General features: G+C 41.2%; 1 protein-coding gene and 1 long non-coding RNA gene across 2 annotated transcripts in view; both read right to left on the bottom strand.

Annotated features, from left to right (window-relative positions):
- Positions 1-15373, bottom strand: part of LOC136579830 (uncharacterized) — a 115411-nt gene that overhangs the window by 45824 nt on the left and 54214 nt on the right. The window lies entirely within an intron of this gene.
- Positions 13271-14872, bottom strand: SOX3 (SRY-box transcription factor 3). The gene has a single exon (XM_066579885.1). It carries the CDS (start codon positions 14787-14789, stop codon positions 13866-13868), a length of 924 nt encoding a protein of 307 aa, XP_066435982.1. The 5' UTR covers positions 14790-14872; the 3' UTR covers positions 13271-13865.

Below are 15373 nucleotides of genomic sequence, written 5' to 3'. Positions count from 1 at the left end.
TACGCTCGCTCATCTCCAGTTTTCACACAAATGGAGACTCAACTCAAACCTGGGATTGGTCAAAGCAAACATGGTTAGGTCTAGAGATGAGCGAGTATACTCGCTTAAGGCAATTGCTCGAGCGAGCATTGCCTTTAGTGAGTACCTGCCCGCTCGAGAGGAAAGGTTCGGGTGCCGGCATGGGGGAGCGGTGAGTAGCGGCAGTCAGCAGGAGGGAGCCGGGGGGAGAGAGGGAGAGAGAGATCTCTCCTCCGTTCCATTCCTCCCCGCTCTCCCCCGCCGCTCCCTGCCCGCCGCCGGCACCCGAACCTTTTGTCTCGAGCGGGCAGGTAGTCGCTAAGGGCAATGCTCGCTCGAGCAATTGCCTTTAGCGAGTATACTCGCTCATCTCTAGTTAGGTCCTTTTCAGATGATGTCAAGACAAACATTTTTGTTTTCACTTTCCCTAAAAAAAAAAGATAAATTAACTATATGTGTGCCACTGTCTTTCACTGTAAAACAACTTGCACCGCACAATATACTCCTTTGCATCGTTAGACTGACTGAATGATGAGAATAGCAGCCTACATTATATCCACATGCTTACCTATCAAAGCATTTGCCAACATGAAGCTACTTTGGCATTTGTTTCACCCATTCCTTACTTTATAATGTAGGCATATAGTATACTACCATGGGATATTAAAATAGACTAGGATGATTTAGTAATCTAGGTACACCGAGAGTCCTGAAAACATTGAGCTTTGTAACACCAATTTCAATATTTTCAATATGCCTTTAAGGTACATTAATGATATGACTCAATGCCTGGTAACTCCGTGTGATTATGGTAGTTTTAGCAGAACTTGTCCATTTCCAGATGAAAGAATGGATACCACATGACAGCAGCAAGCACTCTTGCCAAAACAGTCAACCACAAAAGAGGCAAAACTGACCAAGGAACTTATCTTCCAATCATTGAGAACTATACCTGCAAAGAAAGGGTAGGGAACATTGGAATTTGTCGGGCAAAGTCCCCCATAGGCCTACTGTGCCTATAGATAAAAGTATAACCCTATCTATGGTTAGCCATACTATGTAGTTGCATTGGGTATTGATCAGTAGACTGAAATGTTAGATATGAAGCCTATTTTGCGCTCTTAGTATTCTTTATCTACCCACCCCTCTTTTATCTGGACCTGTGAAACTCTCTGATCTTACAGTAGTTATGTTCATGTTATTAAGTAAGAAGAGATGACTATTAGTATGACTCTTGCAGCCTGATGAAGAGGTCTGCACACCTCAAAACGCATTACCTGCTGGTTTGGAATTGAGTATAGTTTTAAGTCTACTAAATTCATTATTTTCACTCTTCATCAAGCTACCACCTACCCAGAGGTTGTGCAAGAGCTTCAGTTCTCTACCTTCTCCTACCTCACCTTGTATCACTAATAGAACCTTTTGGTTGACCAACGTACTTGGTTGGCAACATCTACGTTATGCTATTTTTGCTCCAGATGACACTATTTCTTAGGTCCAATCAAGATATACCTACACACCACTCTTGTCTTGAGTTCTACTCCCTACGAGGTGTTCTACTGAGTCTTTTCTTTTGCCTCACTAGTGTCAGTAAGGCTTTCGATTGAGGTTACAGAAGAAATGATGCAACACCAAGCTAGCACTGCTAAGCAAAAATGGAGCTTAAGCCACCGATACATTGTGATTAGAGATGAGCGAACCTACTCGGTTCGGGTGTTTTTGAACTCGAGCACCGCTTTTTCCGAGTAACTCACTATTAGGACTAAAAGATCCGGGGGGCGGGGGGCGGCGTGGTGGAGCAGGGGGGTAGCAGTGGGGAACAGGGGGGAGCTCTCCCTCTCCCCCCCCCCCACTCCCCTCTGCAACTCCCCACTCACCCCTGACGCCCCCCGAATCTTTTCGTCCGAGTAGTCAGTTACTCGGAAAAAGCGGTGCTCGAGTTCAAAAACACCCGAGCCGAGTACGCTCGCTCATCTCTAATTGTGATGCAAAAAGTTTAAGATCACCTGTTATTATGGTTAATACAAGATCATCGGGGAACTACTGCTAGTATCTCCAGTGCACCAGTTTAGTCAACATGGGTGGACCAGTTTCTGTTGCACTATAACTAGCTGGATGAAGACAAAGAAAGTCTAAGTTCAAGAACAGTTGGGGAGCCCCAGATTGTCTACGTCTGTCCGAGGTTATGCATGAAGGCTCTGCTCTTTAAAACAGCCTGTGCTCAGTGTTCTAGCTCAACAAAGAAGTTCAAGCCACTGTGATAAATCTACAGTCACACTCTGACAACTGCCATGGGGGATTTAACCCCTTTCACATCAGTGTAACGCTGCCACCTCGTACTAAGATAGTTCTCATATGAAGAGTAACACAGCAGTCATGTAAATCCGTTAAGGCAGAACTAATGTGATTTGTGCATAGACCTTATCGTAAAATGCACCAAAAATTGTTGCATTTCTGGCACATAATGTAGGATCGCTCCAAAAGGGGGATTTGTCTTAGCGAGTAAGGGGCGTGGAATAAACGCAATAAGGTGTGACAACCAACAGGCGGTATAGAGTTAGGGGAGAAAAGTGTCTAAAGATGTGTCAAATGTATCTTGCACCATAAGCCAATGCGATACATTTGGCACATTTGTAGACCGTCTAATCTATGTTTACACTAACTATTAGACGGGATTAGTAAATCTGCCCCATTGTGTTTAGTTTGCATGTTGTATGGTCTTGTTCCGCCTACAGTACCTGTGACAAGATAGTGAGTGCATTCTAGTTAATAATGTTAGCATCGTCAATGGCTTTGGCATGACATTGGTAATCTCTGCAGACACTAATATTTAGTAAAAAGTATTCATTAGCCATGGTCACTAAAATAGTGTATAAATAATTTGATTAATAATGGAGCCGTGTGCAGTAAATGACTCCAGATGGTTGCTCTTACCCTGCATGTGGTCAGTTACTCTGCATTAATAAGCACAGAAGTGGTCCTCTTGTCCATTTGAGAACCGACATCTGGTTCTCCTGTTTTATATCCCAAATGCATAAGTGTCATTGCCAGAGCAGCTACTTTACATATATGACAAAACCCATCCATGAGATCTATAAATTCAATACTATTGATTTTTCACACAGACCCTTTCCAATTGCCTATTTTGGGTGTACTTCCATTGTAGGTAGGTAGGTAGATCCATCTAAGGTAGGTAGATCCATCAATCTACTGTTAGCTAATTACCGGTCCATAGCAAATAATAGCTTTGATCTGGCTACTTGAAAAAGTCTCCAGCAGGCCATTTTTTTCATGACCGCCCCTGGGATATCATCCTGCCCAGTTTTCCTTCTTGAATAATGGTAGAGTTAAATGGGAGATAAGTGTCACTGTATGACAAGGAAAGACTGAGATCAGATAATCTAAAGCAGCAACAAAACTCAGAGAAGCCTCTAGAAGTCTTAGTTCACATTAAGCAGTTTGATGCAGTTTTTGAAATCTTTTTATATAAAGCCAAAAGTAGATCATAAGGGCTGCAAAAAAAAAACACACCACCAAAAACTGCACCAAATTGCCCTGACTGATTTGGGCCTGAAGCAGGTACGGCGCAGTGTAAAGTATGGTGTACTTGTAAGAGCGTGTTGCATAGCATATGGACATCTTTGTGTATTATTTATTAAAATACAGTTTGATAACATTTTCTTTAGTACGGTGCCCACTGGGAATGAAAACCCATGGCTGGCGCAACATGCCAAATGATCCCTATCACCCTGGCAATCAGGGTGTGGTATTTATTGGAAGGTGGTACCCGCTCCCTGGCAGAGTGACTCAGGATAGAGATATTGCAAGTAGACGGTGAGTGTCTCTGACGTGCTAAGACCAAGGCCTAGGTTAGTGAAGAAAGGACGTTCCACTGAGGTCCACTGATCGTACCATTCCAGAACCCAGGGAGAAAGCCAAGCTCCACATAAATTGCAATAAACCCGTTAACTTTAATAATAGATGTTGGCTCTGTTACTTCTGATGGCGGGGAGACCGAGTCAGGGAAACGGAAGGAGTACCAGTTACCAACATCGGAAGACAAGACGATGGCCAAGAGATGGATCTTGAGTAGCCAAAGCTGTGCAGATGATGTGGATGCCAAGTTCCCCTTGGAGGACTCTGAGATCCAAATTTCAGGTAAGCCCCTGACCCCTCAGAGACTACAAGATCCATCAGCTGATCCCGACCCCGGGCAGGTGGACTTTGCCTTGGGCCATCCGTTACATACCTTCGGGACTTTGTTATCAAAATGACTTAACAGAATGTACGAAATAGAATACAGACCTAAAACAGACTTACAAGAGCAAACATTTAGGATCATTTCTGAAGACTGGTGTACTGGCTGGACAAAGATGCAGCAGACCAGGTGATGGTAAAACTGATCCCATGGTTTCCTGTTTTTCCAGTTTTGCCATCAGAAACTACATGCAACTTTGCTCTGTCCAGCAGGTGATAAAGAACTGGCTGGACACTTCTGTCATATGTAAATGAGCCCTAAGGGCGCTTTCACACAAGCTGCTGCTGAATTCTTTGCCTCACCAAAATCCGTAGGTCTAATATGCTGAGTTTGATGGGGATTTGAAAATGGCTTAATTCTGCCAGCCATTCCACATCAAAATCCACATTTAGATTTGCCGACTTTGGTGCAGATCTCGACAGTGGAATATTACAGGGTGTGAAAAAGTATCATCAGTTGTGTCTGACTCAAGCGTAAAACAACTGCCCGTCCCTAAATATATATGTGCACCGAGTCTTAAAATGATCAATTTACATGACGAATGATCATTCACTTATCGTTGGTTTTATGCAATCATAAAAAATGAACGATAATCGGCCTGGGTGAACAGGCAGTCATTCATCTATGAACAACTGCCTGTTTATTTTGAATGGAGGCGAGCGGTAGGAAGAGATTCCCAGCGCGTTCTGCCTTCATTCAGTGAGCGATTATAATTCCTGTGTGAAAGCAGAGGAGGGATTATCTTTTGGACGACTGTCAGGCACTTAAGCACTCAACAATCGTTCCATGTAAAAGGCCCTTAAGTCATTCCAAGAAGTCTTTTAATACATATCCCCGGGCAGACCTGATACATTGCATTATGCTTAGTACAGGGCCTGAGGGGGTAGTACATGTTATTTGAATCCCTATGTCATTCACCTCCCCCATGGGTGCTCTATTAGGTAAAAGACAGTGCAAAAGTTTTGCCTGGAGTGTTGCTTTAAGTGAAGAAGCAGCCATACCGTATTATAAAGCTTAATTGCATATGATGTGTAGTGCAGATGTGACTAATATTTTCACTCTTTGTTGCTGGTTTGTTGTATCTAATCATTATCCTTATGAGGGTGTAATCACACCGGTGTGAGATTGGTCCGAAAAACTCTTTTATACGACTGTATACGTTTTTACAGTCGCATCGTAAAATTGCATGGATGAAGAATTGCCATAATCGAGTTGCAAACTTTAGCTGCGTATTTTCGGCCATTCACACGAGCGCCTGCTGCATGGCGGACACTGTCTGGGAGACAATCAGTGTACCTAGAAAATCTCATATATAATGAGTAGAACCCTTCTGCTAACTTCACCTAAAATATCATTTCATTGTTTTATGTTCGCGAGTCGCGACATTTAGTTTGAAAAGCCTGGAGACTCAGGGAATATGTGCACTTTCACCTTCGGAGCGCTTCTTCTCTATCAATCCTTTTCGGCTCCTACTGGCAGCTAGAGTTGGTCCATGAAGCCCCATATAGCCTATCTGGCTCCGTCTTCAGCTGCCGGAAGGAGCCGAAAATGGCTGATAGCGCAGAAGAGCTCTAAAGGTGAAAGTGCAGATACTCTGTAAATGGGTTATCTGGTTCTATGGCCTATCATAAGGATAGGCCATCAGTATAGGATCTGCAGGGATCCAATGCTCAGCATTCCCCCAATCAGCTGTATGAAGGGGTCATGGTGCTCCAGCAATTGTCAAACCCCCTTCATTGGTTATGAAACATAGCTCCGTACTTTTGGCAGCTGCTGTGCCATGTATTTTAGTTCAGTTCCAATGACATAGTAACATAGTATGTTAGCCTAAACAGAGACAATGTCCATCTAGTTCAGCCTGTTTCCACCTCCCCGCCATGTTGATCCAGAGGAAGGCAAAAAACCCCAATGAGGCAGAAGCCAATTTACCTCATTTTGGGGGGAAAAAAATTCCTTCCCGACTCCATTATGGCAATCAGAATATTCCTTGGATCAACATTAACGAAAAGTTCCTTCCTGACAACAATTCGGAAGATATCCGGATTAACAACCCTTTTGGTTAATTAATGTCTATAATCTGTAATATCATAGTATTTTAGAAAGACATCTAGTCCCCTTTAAACTCCTCTATGGATTTCGCCATCACCACGTCCTCAGGCAGAGAGTTCCACAGTCTTTCTACTCTCACAGTTAAGAACCCCCTTCTGTGTTGGTGATGAAACCTGCTTTCCTCCTAGATGTAGTGGATGCCCTTTTGTTACCATCGCAGTCCTGGGTATAAACAGATCATGGGAGAGATCCTTGTATCGTCCCCTCATGTATTGATACATAGTTCTTTGGTCGCCCCTTAACCATCTTTTTTCCAGGGTGAATAATCCCAATTTTGATGGCCTGGGTATTCCAGTCCTCCCATTCCGCTTATTAATTTAGTTGCCCTTCTTTGAACCCCCTCAATACTGTACACAGTATTCCATGTGAGGCCTGACAAGTTCCTTATATAGTGGAAGAATAATGTTCTCGTCCCTCACCCCTATACCTCTTTAAATAACCCCAAGACTTTATTTGCCTTTGCAGCAGCTAACTGGCATTGATTGCTCCAGTTAAGCCTAGAGTCAACTAGTACCCCCAGGTCTTTTTTCATCTCACTTTTCCCTAGCAGTACCCCATTTAGTGTATATTGGTGACATCCGTTTCTTGAATGGAAGACAAAGCCATAGTGAACTGCAGTACAATGCACAACCACTGCTAAACGTACGGAGCCATGATTGGTAAACAATGAGAGGGATACAGTGATCACCTAATGGTCCATTTGCCAGGGACAAATCACGCAAACGATGCCCGACACTCGTCCCGGGGATGCTCACTCCTGTGCAATTACACAGGAGCGAGTATCGCGGGCATCGCTCACAGCGCTGCCAGAATAGAGGGGGAGCAGGGACTGTTCTCCCCCCGCCTGCATCCATTCACTATAAGCAGACAGTCGTTCAAAAGTGAACAACTGCTGTTTACACTGAATGGCTCATCATTCTGTTTTCGGCATAGAGAAACTGAATGGCTGAATAATTCTCATTCAGTCGCTGCAGGCATTCACATGGGACAATTATCATTCAAATTCCCACAGAAGAACGGGAATTTGAGCGATTCCTAATGATAATTAGGGCCATTAGGATAGGCCATTGATTTTAAAGAACTAGATAACCCATTTAAATCCATGCAAGCAACTGGATTTAAAAGCATCCATATACCCTTCAGCAGAACTGGCTAACTAATGTATGTGGGGTAGAATTCTAGACTGTCCCCGTACTGCAAATGTTGGGGAAAAGAAGAATTGGGTATGTTGGATCTTTTAAACAGGGCTGTGCCTAGAGATCAGAAACCCTTTTATATGCTAGGATGTGTTCACACCACGCTTTCATCTCTGTCCAAGGCTCTCACGCTATTCTACCCTGCAGCAGTGCCGGAAGCTTACAGAAAGCCACTCAAACGGGGACCTCATTGAAGCAATGTAGTCTATGGCTCTAACTTGGGCTTCCATCTGAACCTTCCTTTTAAATGGGTTGTACCAAGATTCCAAGTTATTCCCTATCCACAGGATAGGTGATAACTTGCAGATTGGTGGGGGGGCTCACTGCTGGGACCCCCGCCCATCGCAAGAACGGGGACACCGCGCCCCCCTGTGCCCGTCACTGCAGGCGTCGCTACTTCCCCCACAGTAACGTCAGAATGAATGGAACATTGGCTGAGCATGCGCGGTCTGCACCTCATTCATTTCAATGGGGCCCAACAAAAATACCCAAGCGCTTGTCGTTCGGATATCTCAACAGTCCTATAGAAAGTGAATGAAGTGCCGGTGCGCCTGCATGACCAGAACTCCATTCAGTCTCCTCCTCACTGCAGGGCGTACAGTAACCCTGAAGTGAAGAAGACAAGAGAAATGGGACCCCTGTTTTCAAGATCAGCAGCTGTTTCAACGGCAAGACCCCCACCAATTAGCATTAGTGGATAGGGGCTAACTTTCAATCTTGGTACAACCCATTTAAGTCCAATTTTACAGGAGTCTCTTGTATCATAATAGAGATCAGTAATATAAATGTGTGACGGATGACATCACCGCCGTATGTCATCTGTATCTCATCATCGTTTGATCTGTTTTTGCCTTCATATCTGCGGCCATTGGTTTTATTTTGTACTGGGCAAATACGGATCCATATTAACCTAATAGAAAATAATACCAATGAATGCAAATACAGATCAAATAATACTGAAATACGGATGACGTACGGATACATCCATGTTACTCCCTTTCTAGAAGATATAGTGGGTGTACTATTATTTTCTCTTAACCAAAAACAGACAAAAAGGGGCGCGTGCTGCATTTTTGAAAAATTGCCATGAAGCATATGCCCATATAGATAGATATATAGATTTACATTAGCGCCATCCTGCTGTCTGCAAAACACTCACCAAATGTAGACTCTAAATATACTGCTCTGAAAGCAGCTATGCCAGTGGGGGGGGGGGGGGGGGGGAATAAAAAAAAAATAAAAAAAAGGCCAATGTTTTTTAGCTTAGCACACAGGTTTCCTGTCTATTCACTGCGTAGTTATATAAGTCCATTGACTTCCATGTGCTTGTGTGGTACGCACCAAAATAAGACATGCTGTGTTCTTTTCCAAAGCTCGCATGAGTAATACGCAGTTGTGGATGCACCCAATGAGACAATGGGTTCTTCTCACTGCGTATTACGCTGTGTGTATATGCCCCCATGGATCAGCCCTTATAGTGACCGCAATACTTTCACTCAGCTTGATCCTCTGCTACTAGTATAACAGATCCTAAAATATTACTCAATTTGCAATTCAAGAAACTCTTAAGACCTTCCAGGCGCTTCGCTCTCAGTACGCTGGTTCAATTTTTAGAGGGTCCTTTTATGCAGAGAGAAAAACGGTTTGCACAAGTGAATGAGCGAACGATGACAAAGTTCATTCGTTCAGCCGGTTTATGCAGGCAGTTAAATAGCTTCAATTTCGTTCGCTCAAATTGTTGGTCATTCGGGGCGCTGTACTAGCGAATGTTAACCGCTGGACAATTGCCGTTTACACGTAATGAGTTACGAACGGGCAAATGAGGATTTTTATGCCTGCGTAGAATGAACAAAGAATAAAAAGTGAACGAATTATCATTCGGCATTCAATTTGTTGGATGCGTTTACACTGAATGATTATTGTTCAAATTCGCACAATCCAACGATTTTTCGAATAATTGCTCCGTATAAAAGGGCCCTTGCGCTAGGTAGTGTATGAGAAACAAATATGGACTGCTTGAGCTAATACAAACTGATGAAAGGTGATGTATCTGATCGGAATGAATACGATCACAGGACCTTTACCTACAGAATATATATATATATATATTTTACATACAGACATTACTATTGTATCTTCAATCCTTGTACTCAAATATCAGGGTTTCAGACTTTCATGAACAAGGCTAAATAGTGGGGGGGGGGCGGAAATCAAAGATTAGATAGGTAAGATTAACTGTTTAGGGCTACATTTGACATATTTGTAGCACCTGCAGATCAAGCATTATGATATACAGAGGAGTTGCTCCGATAACAACATCCTACCAAGGAAAGAGAAGGACCACACTCACATCATTCGGGTTTCATGAACACTGAAAATAGTAGTGGCAAAGTTTCCGACAAACTCCTCCTCCAGGACACAGAGAATACTAAACTATTCATATGTGCTTGACAATCTTTTATTCATAGGTCTATATACTCATTTGCATATTCATTTAAGGGTGGATTGTGGTTTCTTCTATCTGTACTTGAAATCTTCAAAAAAGGTCCCTTGGGCAACGAGGATCAAAACTTGCCCACAGCGAATTCTATTATTTCAGAGGCGAGTGCAACCATCGGATATTTTCACAAATCTCATCATAGAAGTTGATTATTTTTGGAGCTAACTTTGCAGATACGGTGCAGATCTACTAAGACATTGGAGTAAGATACTAAACGAATTGTATGAAGAGGTGCAGATTTTTTATTAAAATTGGCACATTTTTTGGATGTCCATGCTCCGCCAATTGAAATCTATACCTAGGATCAGACATAGATTTGTGCTATAATTTACAACTGTTTCTGGTGTTAATTATAGTAAATCAGTTGGTCTGTAGTAGACCCTACCCCCGCTCACTAAACCCTCTCCAGTTTTCTAACCACTTTTTGAAAAGTGGAAAAAGGCAAATATGGCGCACACATTCGTTAGCAACTTTATTTATTTTTTTATTTTTTTAAACACCAGAAAACTAATTTAAAGTGTTTAATTAATCCCACCCACACAATTTTTTTTGTAGGTCCTAAATAAATTGGGTATGTATCCCAAAATCATGATAAGATTACAGGGAATCGGCTGTAATGAATAAAAGGGGAAGGAAAAATTCATACATATTAAGTCACTGCAAATATGTAATTCATAACATTTCGATTTCATCACTTAGCCATATTTGTAAGTATTTGACACCTTTTTTGTGAGTATAAAGGCTTCAGCCCAGTAATCCTACTCGTTGCTATGGGACAATAGATGAGAAAGTATCAGTTTGCCGTAATCAAAAGTCTTGCTAAAAAATAATATTGGTTTAAATATGCTCCCAAACGGGCAGGGAATTGTTAAAGGGGGAAAAAAAAAAAAAAAAAGATAGTTTGATTCTTCTCTACATCTTTGTGGTTTTGTATTATGTAATAAATCTGGCACTTCTGTGGACCAGAGGTTTGATATGGCTTTCACCTGTCTAGTAAAGATGCATTAAACCGCACACTGAATCATGTTCACCTAGACTTCAAGGGAAGTTTGAAACAACATTTCTGTATATGAATTATTATTCATTCTCCGTTCAAAAATATGTGTCCATGTTAAGGGCTTATTCACACGGGCGTATTTATTATCGGTATTTTGTGAGCCAAAATCAAGAGTGGGTCCAAAATATGGAAGAAATGTAAATCTTTCCATTATACTTTCTCTATATACGTCCCACCCCTGGTTTTGGCTTACAAAATACTGATGAAAAATACGCCTGTGTGAATAAGCCCTTAGACATAGAACATTTGCTTGTAGATTAGCTTTGCAAGCCCCTGGGCTTATCTAGACCACTCATTTATTTACCTTGTAAATTCATGTATTGCTCCTCATTATACTTAGCTTTAATGGTTTATATTCTTAGATTTTACTCTCACTTGTACAGTCTTAAGAAAAATATTCAATTAGTACAGGCTATCAGTTTCAGCGCTGAAGTTACATCCATGTACATTTCTACATTTATCACTAGGTCATATATATCTCTGATGCTCCTAAATAGTAAGTTCCCTGTGTGATACTGGGCACACGTTATGTAGTACGTTACTAACCCTGTAATAAAGGTTTGCATTGTGAATAGATACAAATATAACAGTTTTCTTAACAGGACAAACTCTAGATGCTTTGTTCAAAGGGGAAGACAACTACACTTCTTTAAGCAACAGATGGCAGGTGGGGCCAGAGAAGCCAGCTGTGCCCAGCAACCTCAGGCAGGCCATCTACATATTTATATCACCACTGGTCACTGCAGCTGTGGCCAAGGACTGGGTCTGCACTATACCCCCCATGGATAATATTTATTACTAGTACTATTTTTTTTTTAAATTTTTGAACAGGATGTGTTAATTTTTTTTTTTAATACATGAATATATTTTAAAGCTATGTCCCATCAGATTTCCACCCTTATTTTGGTGTGCTACACCTGATACTAGAAAGTGTCTAATAGCTAGGAGCTATCTACCCTGTTACAAAATTAATAGTTTGACATTAAGCTGAGCAGCTTGTTTAAACGCCAGAAAAAAAAAATCCTCATTGAGAAAACAAGTTCAAGTTTTAGTAGTATGAGAGGAGATGGAATAAGATTGTCTAATTCCTACATTGATTATATACCCTATAAAAGTTCTGATACAAAGTGGTTTATTCCTCAAGCAACACCACATATTCTGTCTGTTGCCTCACTTGGAAGGGAATAAACGACAAAAAAAAAAAAAAAAAAGTTTGCAATTCAGTGGTCATTAATGCAGCAAAATAGAGTGTAGAGAATTAATGATATTTAGTACATTCATAAGGTTCTTCTACATGAGATTGAGATGCCCACTTATACACATTGTGATATTTAAAGTGAAATTATGTTGCCACTATATACCACACTGCAATACAGAAGTAGTGTTAGTAACTTCATGGAAGCTCAAGTATAATATATATATATATATATATATATATATATATATATATATATATATATATATATATATATATATATATATATATATATATATACACACATACATACACATATACACATATATATATATATATATATATACATACACACACACACACACACTATTACCCCAATGGTATGGGACCTAAAAGAACAGGTTAAAAAAAGAAGTGCTCATACACTTTTTTTTTTTTTAAAGTACAATTGCTGCAAACTAATGAAGTTTTTATCTCATTAGCACACAATTGAAAACTGAGAACAAGCAGGTTTTTAGATCTGGTTCTATTAGGGTATGTTCACACATCGCTGAATAGCTACAGGATTGTTGCAGATTTTCCGTCAAAGCCTTTTAGTTGAATTCAAATTGAAAAGGGGGAAATTTTCTGCAGACATGCAACAAAATCCACAGCAAATCCGTACTGTGTGAACACACCTTTAGGGGGATCCAAAAGTCTATTTTGAACCCTGGGAAAGAAACGAAAAAAAACAAAAAAAACAGAAACACCCATTCAGGAAGGATAAAAGCGGATTGCCATCTTATAGAAGTCTCTGTTTGCAAAATACAAACTTACAAAAACATAATATGAATGGGTCCAAGGGGGAAAAAAAAAAGTGGACACAAAAATCATAAAAACCCAGTTTACCAGAAGAAAACATGCATGAAGTAAAGAAGAGTCTTCTGTTATTCCTCTTAGAAAATTTATTGATTTGTGTTTTTACTCTCAACTCAAAAGTCTGTAAAAACCAAGTAAAACAAAACTAGTCTCTTTGTTGATATGTTAAACAATTCACAGTAAAACAGGACACAAAGTCAAAAAAAAATACAAGTTTATACAAAGGAGCAAAAGAAAAATACAAGTTACTATAAATTAAAGAAAAAAAAATAATCTTGCGTTTGCGACCCGCACAGTTTTTGTAAAGTCTAAAAGTTAATGATAAAATCTACAGTTTTGGATAAAACTCAAGGAAATCTTGAGCGCCTCAAGAAAAAAAACATGTAAACATTGGATTATGGTTAATAGTCCCAATTTCAACTTCTAGAACTCAAGATACAAGATCCTTATTTAAAAAACAAAAGCTTATATTTAGGGGTCACCCTAATACAGAGGACTCCCCAAATACGCAGCATGTTGTGCTCTATAGGGAAAGTTTGCACAAACTTTGTACACAAAAAATAAAAATAAAAAACAAAAACAAACCACCCTTTTGATTCCTTGTCCTCAAGTTTTCTGCATTACGAGATGCTCGTCAGGCAAGCAAAGTGTCTTTAGGAGAATCAAAGTCTTAATTAAATGTGCGTTAGTGGTACAGTGCCATTGACTCCAGTCCCTGCACTTTGGTAATGCTGATGGACACTGTGTAATCTGCTGTTCTGGAGGGAAGATGGATCACTTGCATCTCCACCTGGAGGAAGGTACATGCTGATCATATCTCTCAGGTCTCCTAAGCAAGCTCTTTGAGTATGAGAAGTGATTGCAGGTGGTGGAGAACTTGGTTCCGACTTGACAACCGACCCCATGGATCCCAGGCTCATGACTGTAGAGGTTTGCTGGTTGTAAGCCGCTGGTGACATACTGTAGGTAGAAGCTGCATTCATGTAGGTCTGAGCAGAAGACATCATGGGGCTATACTGAAGACCAGTCATGTCATACCTGTGCATCTGCTGGATTTGAGGGCTGTTCATGCCAGGATGTTGAGTGTACCCAATCTGGTCCTGCATTAAGCTGTAAGCCCCATTAGTCCAACCATTCATGTGGGCGTAAGTGTCTATCCTTTGGCTAACTCCAACTGAGCTGGCTACTGGACTTACACCTGGAGCCAAGAGATTGCCAGGCAGGGAATATTTGTCCTTTTTCAGAAGGGTCTTGGTCTTCCTCCTTGGTCTGTACTTGTAATCCGGGTATTCCTTCATATGGACAGCTCTCAGCCTTTTAGCCTCGTCTATGAAGGGTCTCTTCTCTGCATCGCTCAGGAGCTTCCAGTCTGCACCCAGCCGCTTGCTGATTTCAGAGTTGTGCATCTTAGGGTTCTCCTGAGCCATTTTCCTCCTTTGCCCCCTAGACCATACCATGAATGCATTCATGGGTCGCTTGACTCGGTCCTGGTCTGGAGTGGTCGCATTGCCTTTGCCCCCTGGAGTCACAGGACCCCCAGTTTGTGCATTGGTTTGCTGCACAGGGCTCTTGATGTCTGTATCCAGCATGCTATACATTGGTAGCTGCTAGAAGTTAGTTGGGGATCGCAGGAGAAGACAAGAAGTAGACTGCAGTGCCTCTCTGATCACCGGACACAAACTTCCCTAGTTAAGAAGTGCTGAGTTTCTGAGTGACTGCATTTTAATCAGATCCTACCAGCCAATCAAGTGCAAGCCCTACAGCCCAGCCCCCCTCTCACATTTCAGGAGCAAGTTAACTCTTTCCTACCATGTCTCACAACTCATCCCAGTCAGGTTCCTCCCACTCCAACAGTAGAAGCAGTTAATCTCCAATTATTCCAAATCAAGTTATGAAATTATTACTGTCACACTTATATCTCAGTGGGTTCTGTGAAACAACTGCAAGCTCAATCATTGCAGGCTGGCATCAGTCCAGGACTTAATGCTGCTAATGCCAGGGAGTTACCATCCTAGAAACTACTTATTTATTGCATTTAAACAAAACTAAAGTTTGATAGTTGCAAAGTAACATAATCCTGTGATACTGTACATATCCCAGTATGCGTGTGTATGATATGCACAAGTGTATTATATAAAACCGTCGAGAACTGTTGTAGATAATAGGAAAGAAGATGATATTT

This window comes from Eleutherodactylus coqui, chromosome 10, assembly GCF_035609145.1.
Source record: "Eleutherodactylus coqui strain aEleCoq1 chromosome 10, aEleCoq1.hap1, whole genome shotgun sequence".
Lineage (NCBI taxonomy): Eukaryota > Metazoa > Chordata > Amphibia > Anura > Eleutherodactylidae > Eleutherodactylus > Eleutherodactylus coqui.
Note: the sequence above shows the minus strand (reverse complement) of the source record. Positions and strands in the feature narration are given on the sequence as shown.

What these genes read in the sequence shown, in the direction of transcription:
- SOX3 (XM_066579885.1), bottom strand. Translation starts at nt 14,789, where the DNA reads ATGTATAGCATGCTGGATACAGACATCAAGAGCCCTGTGCAGCAAACC.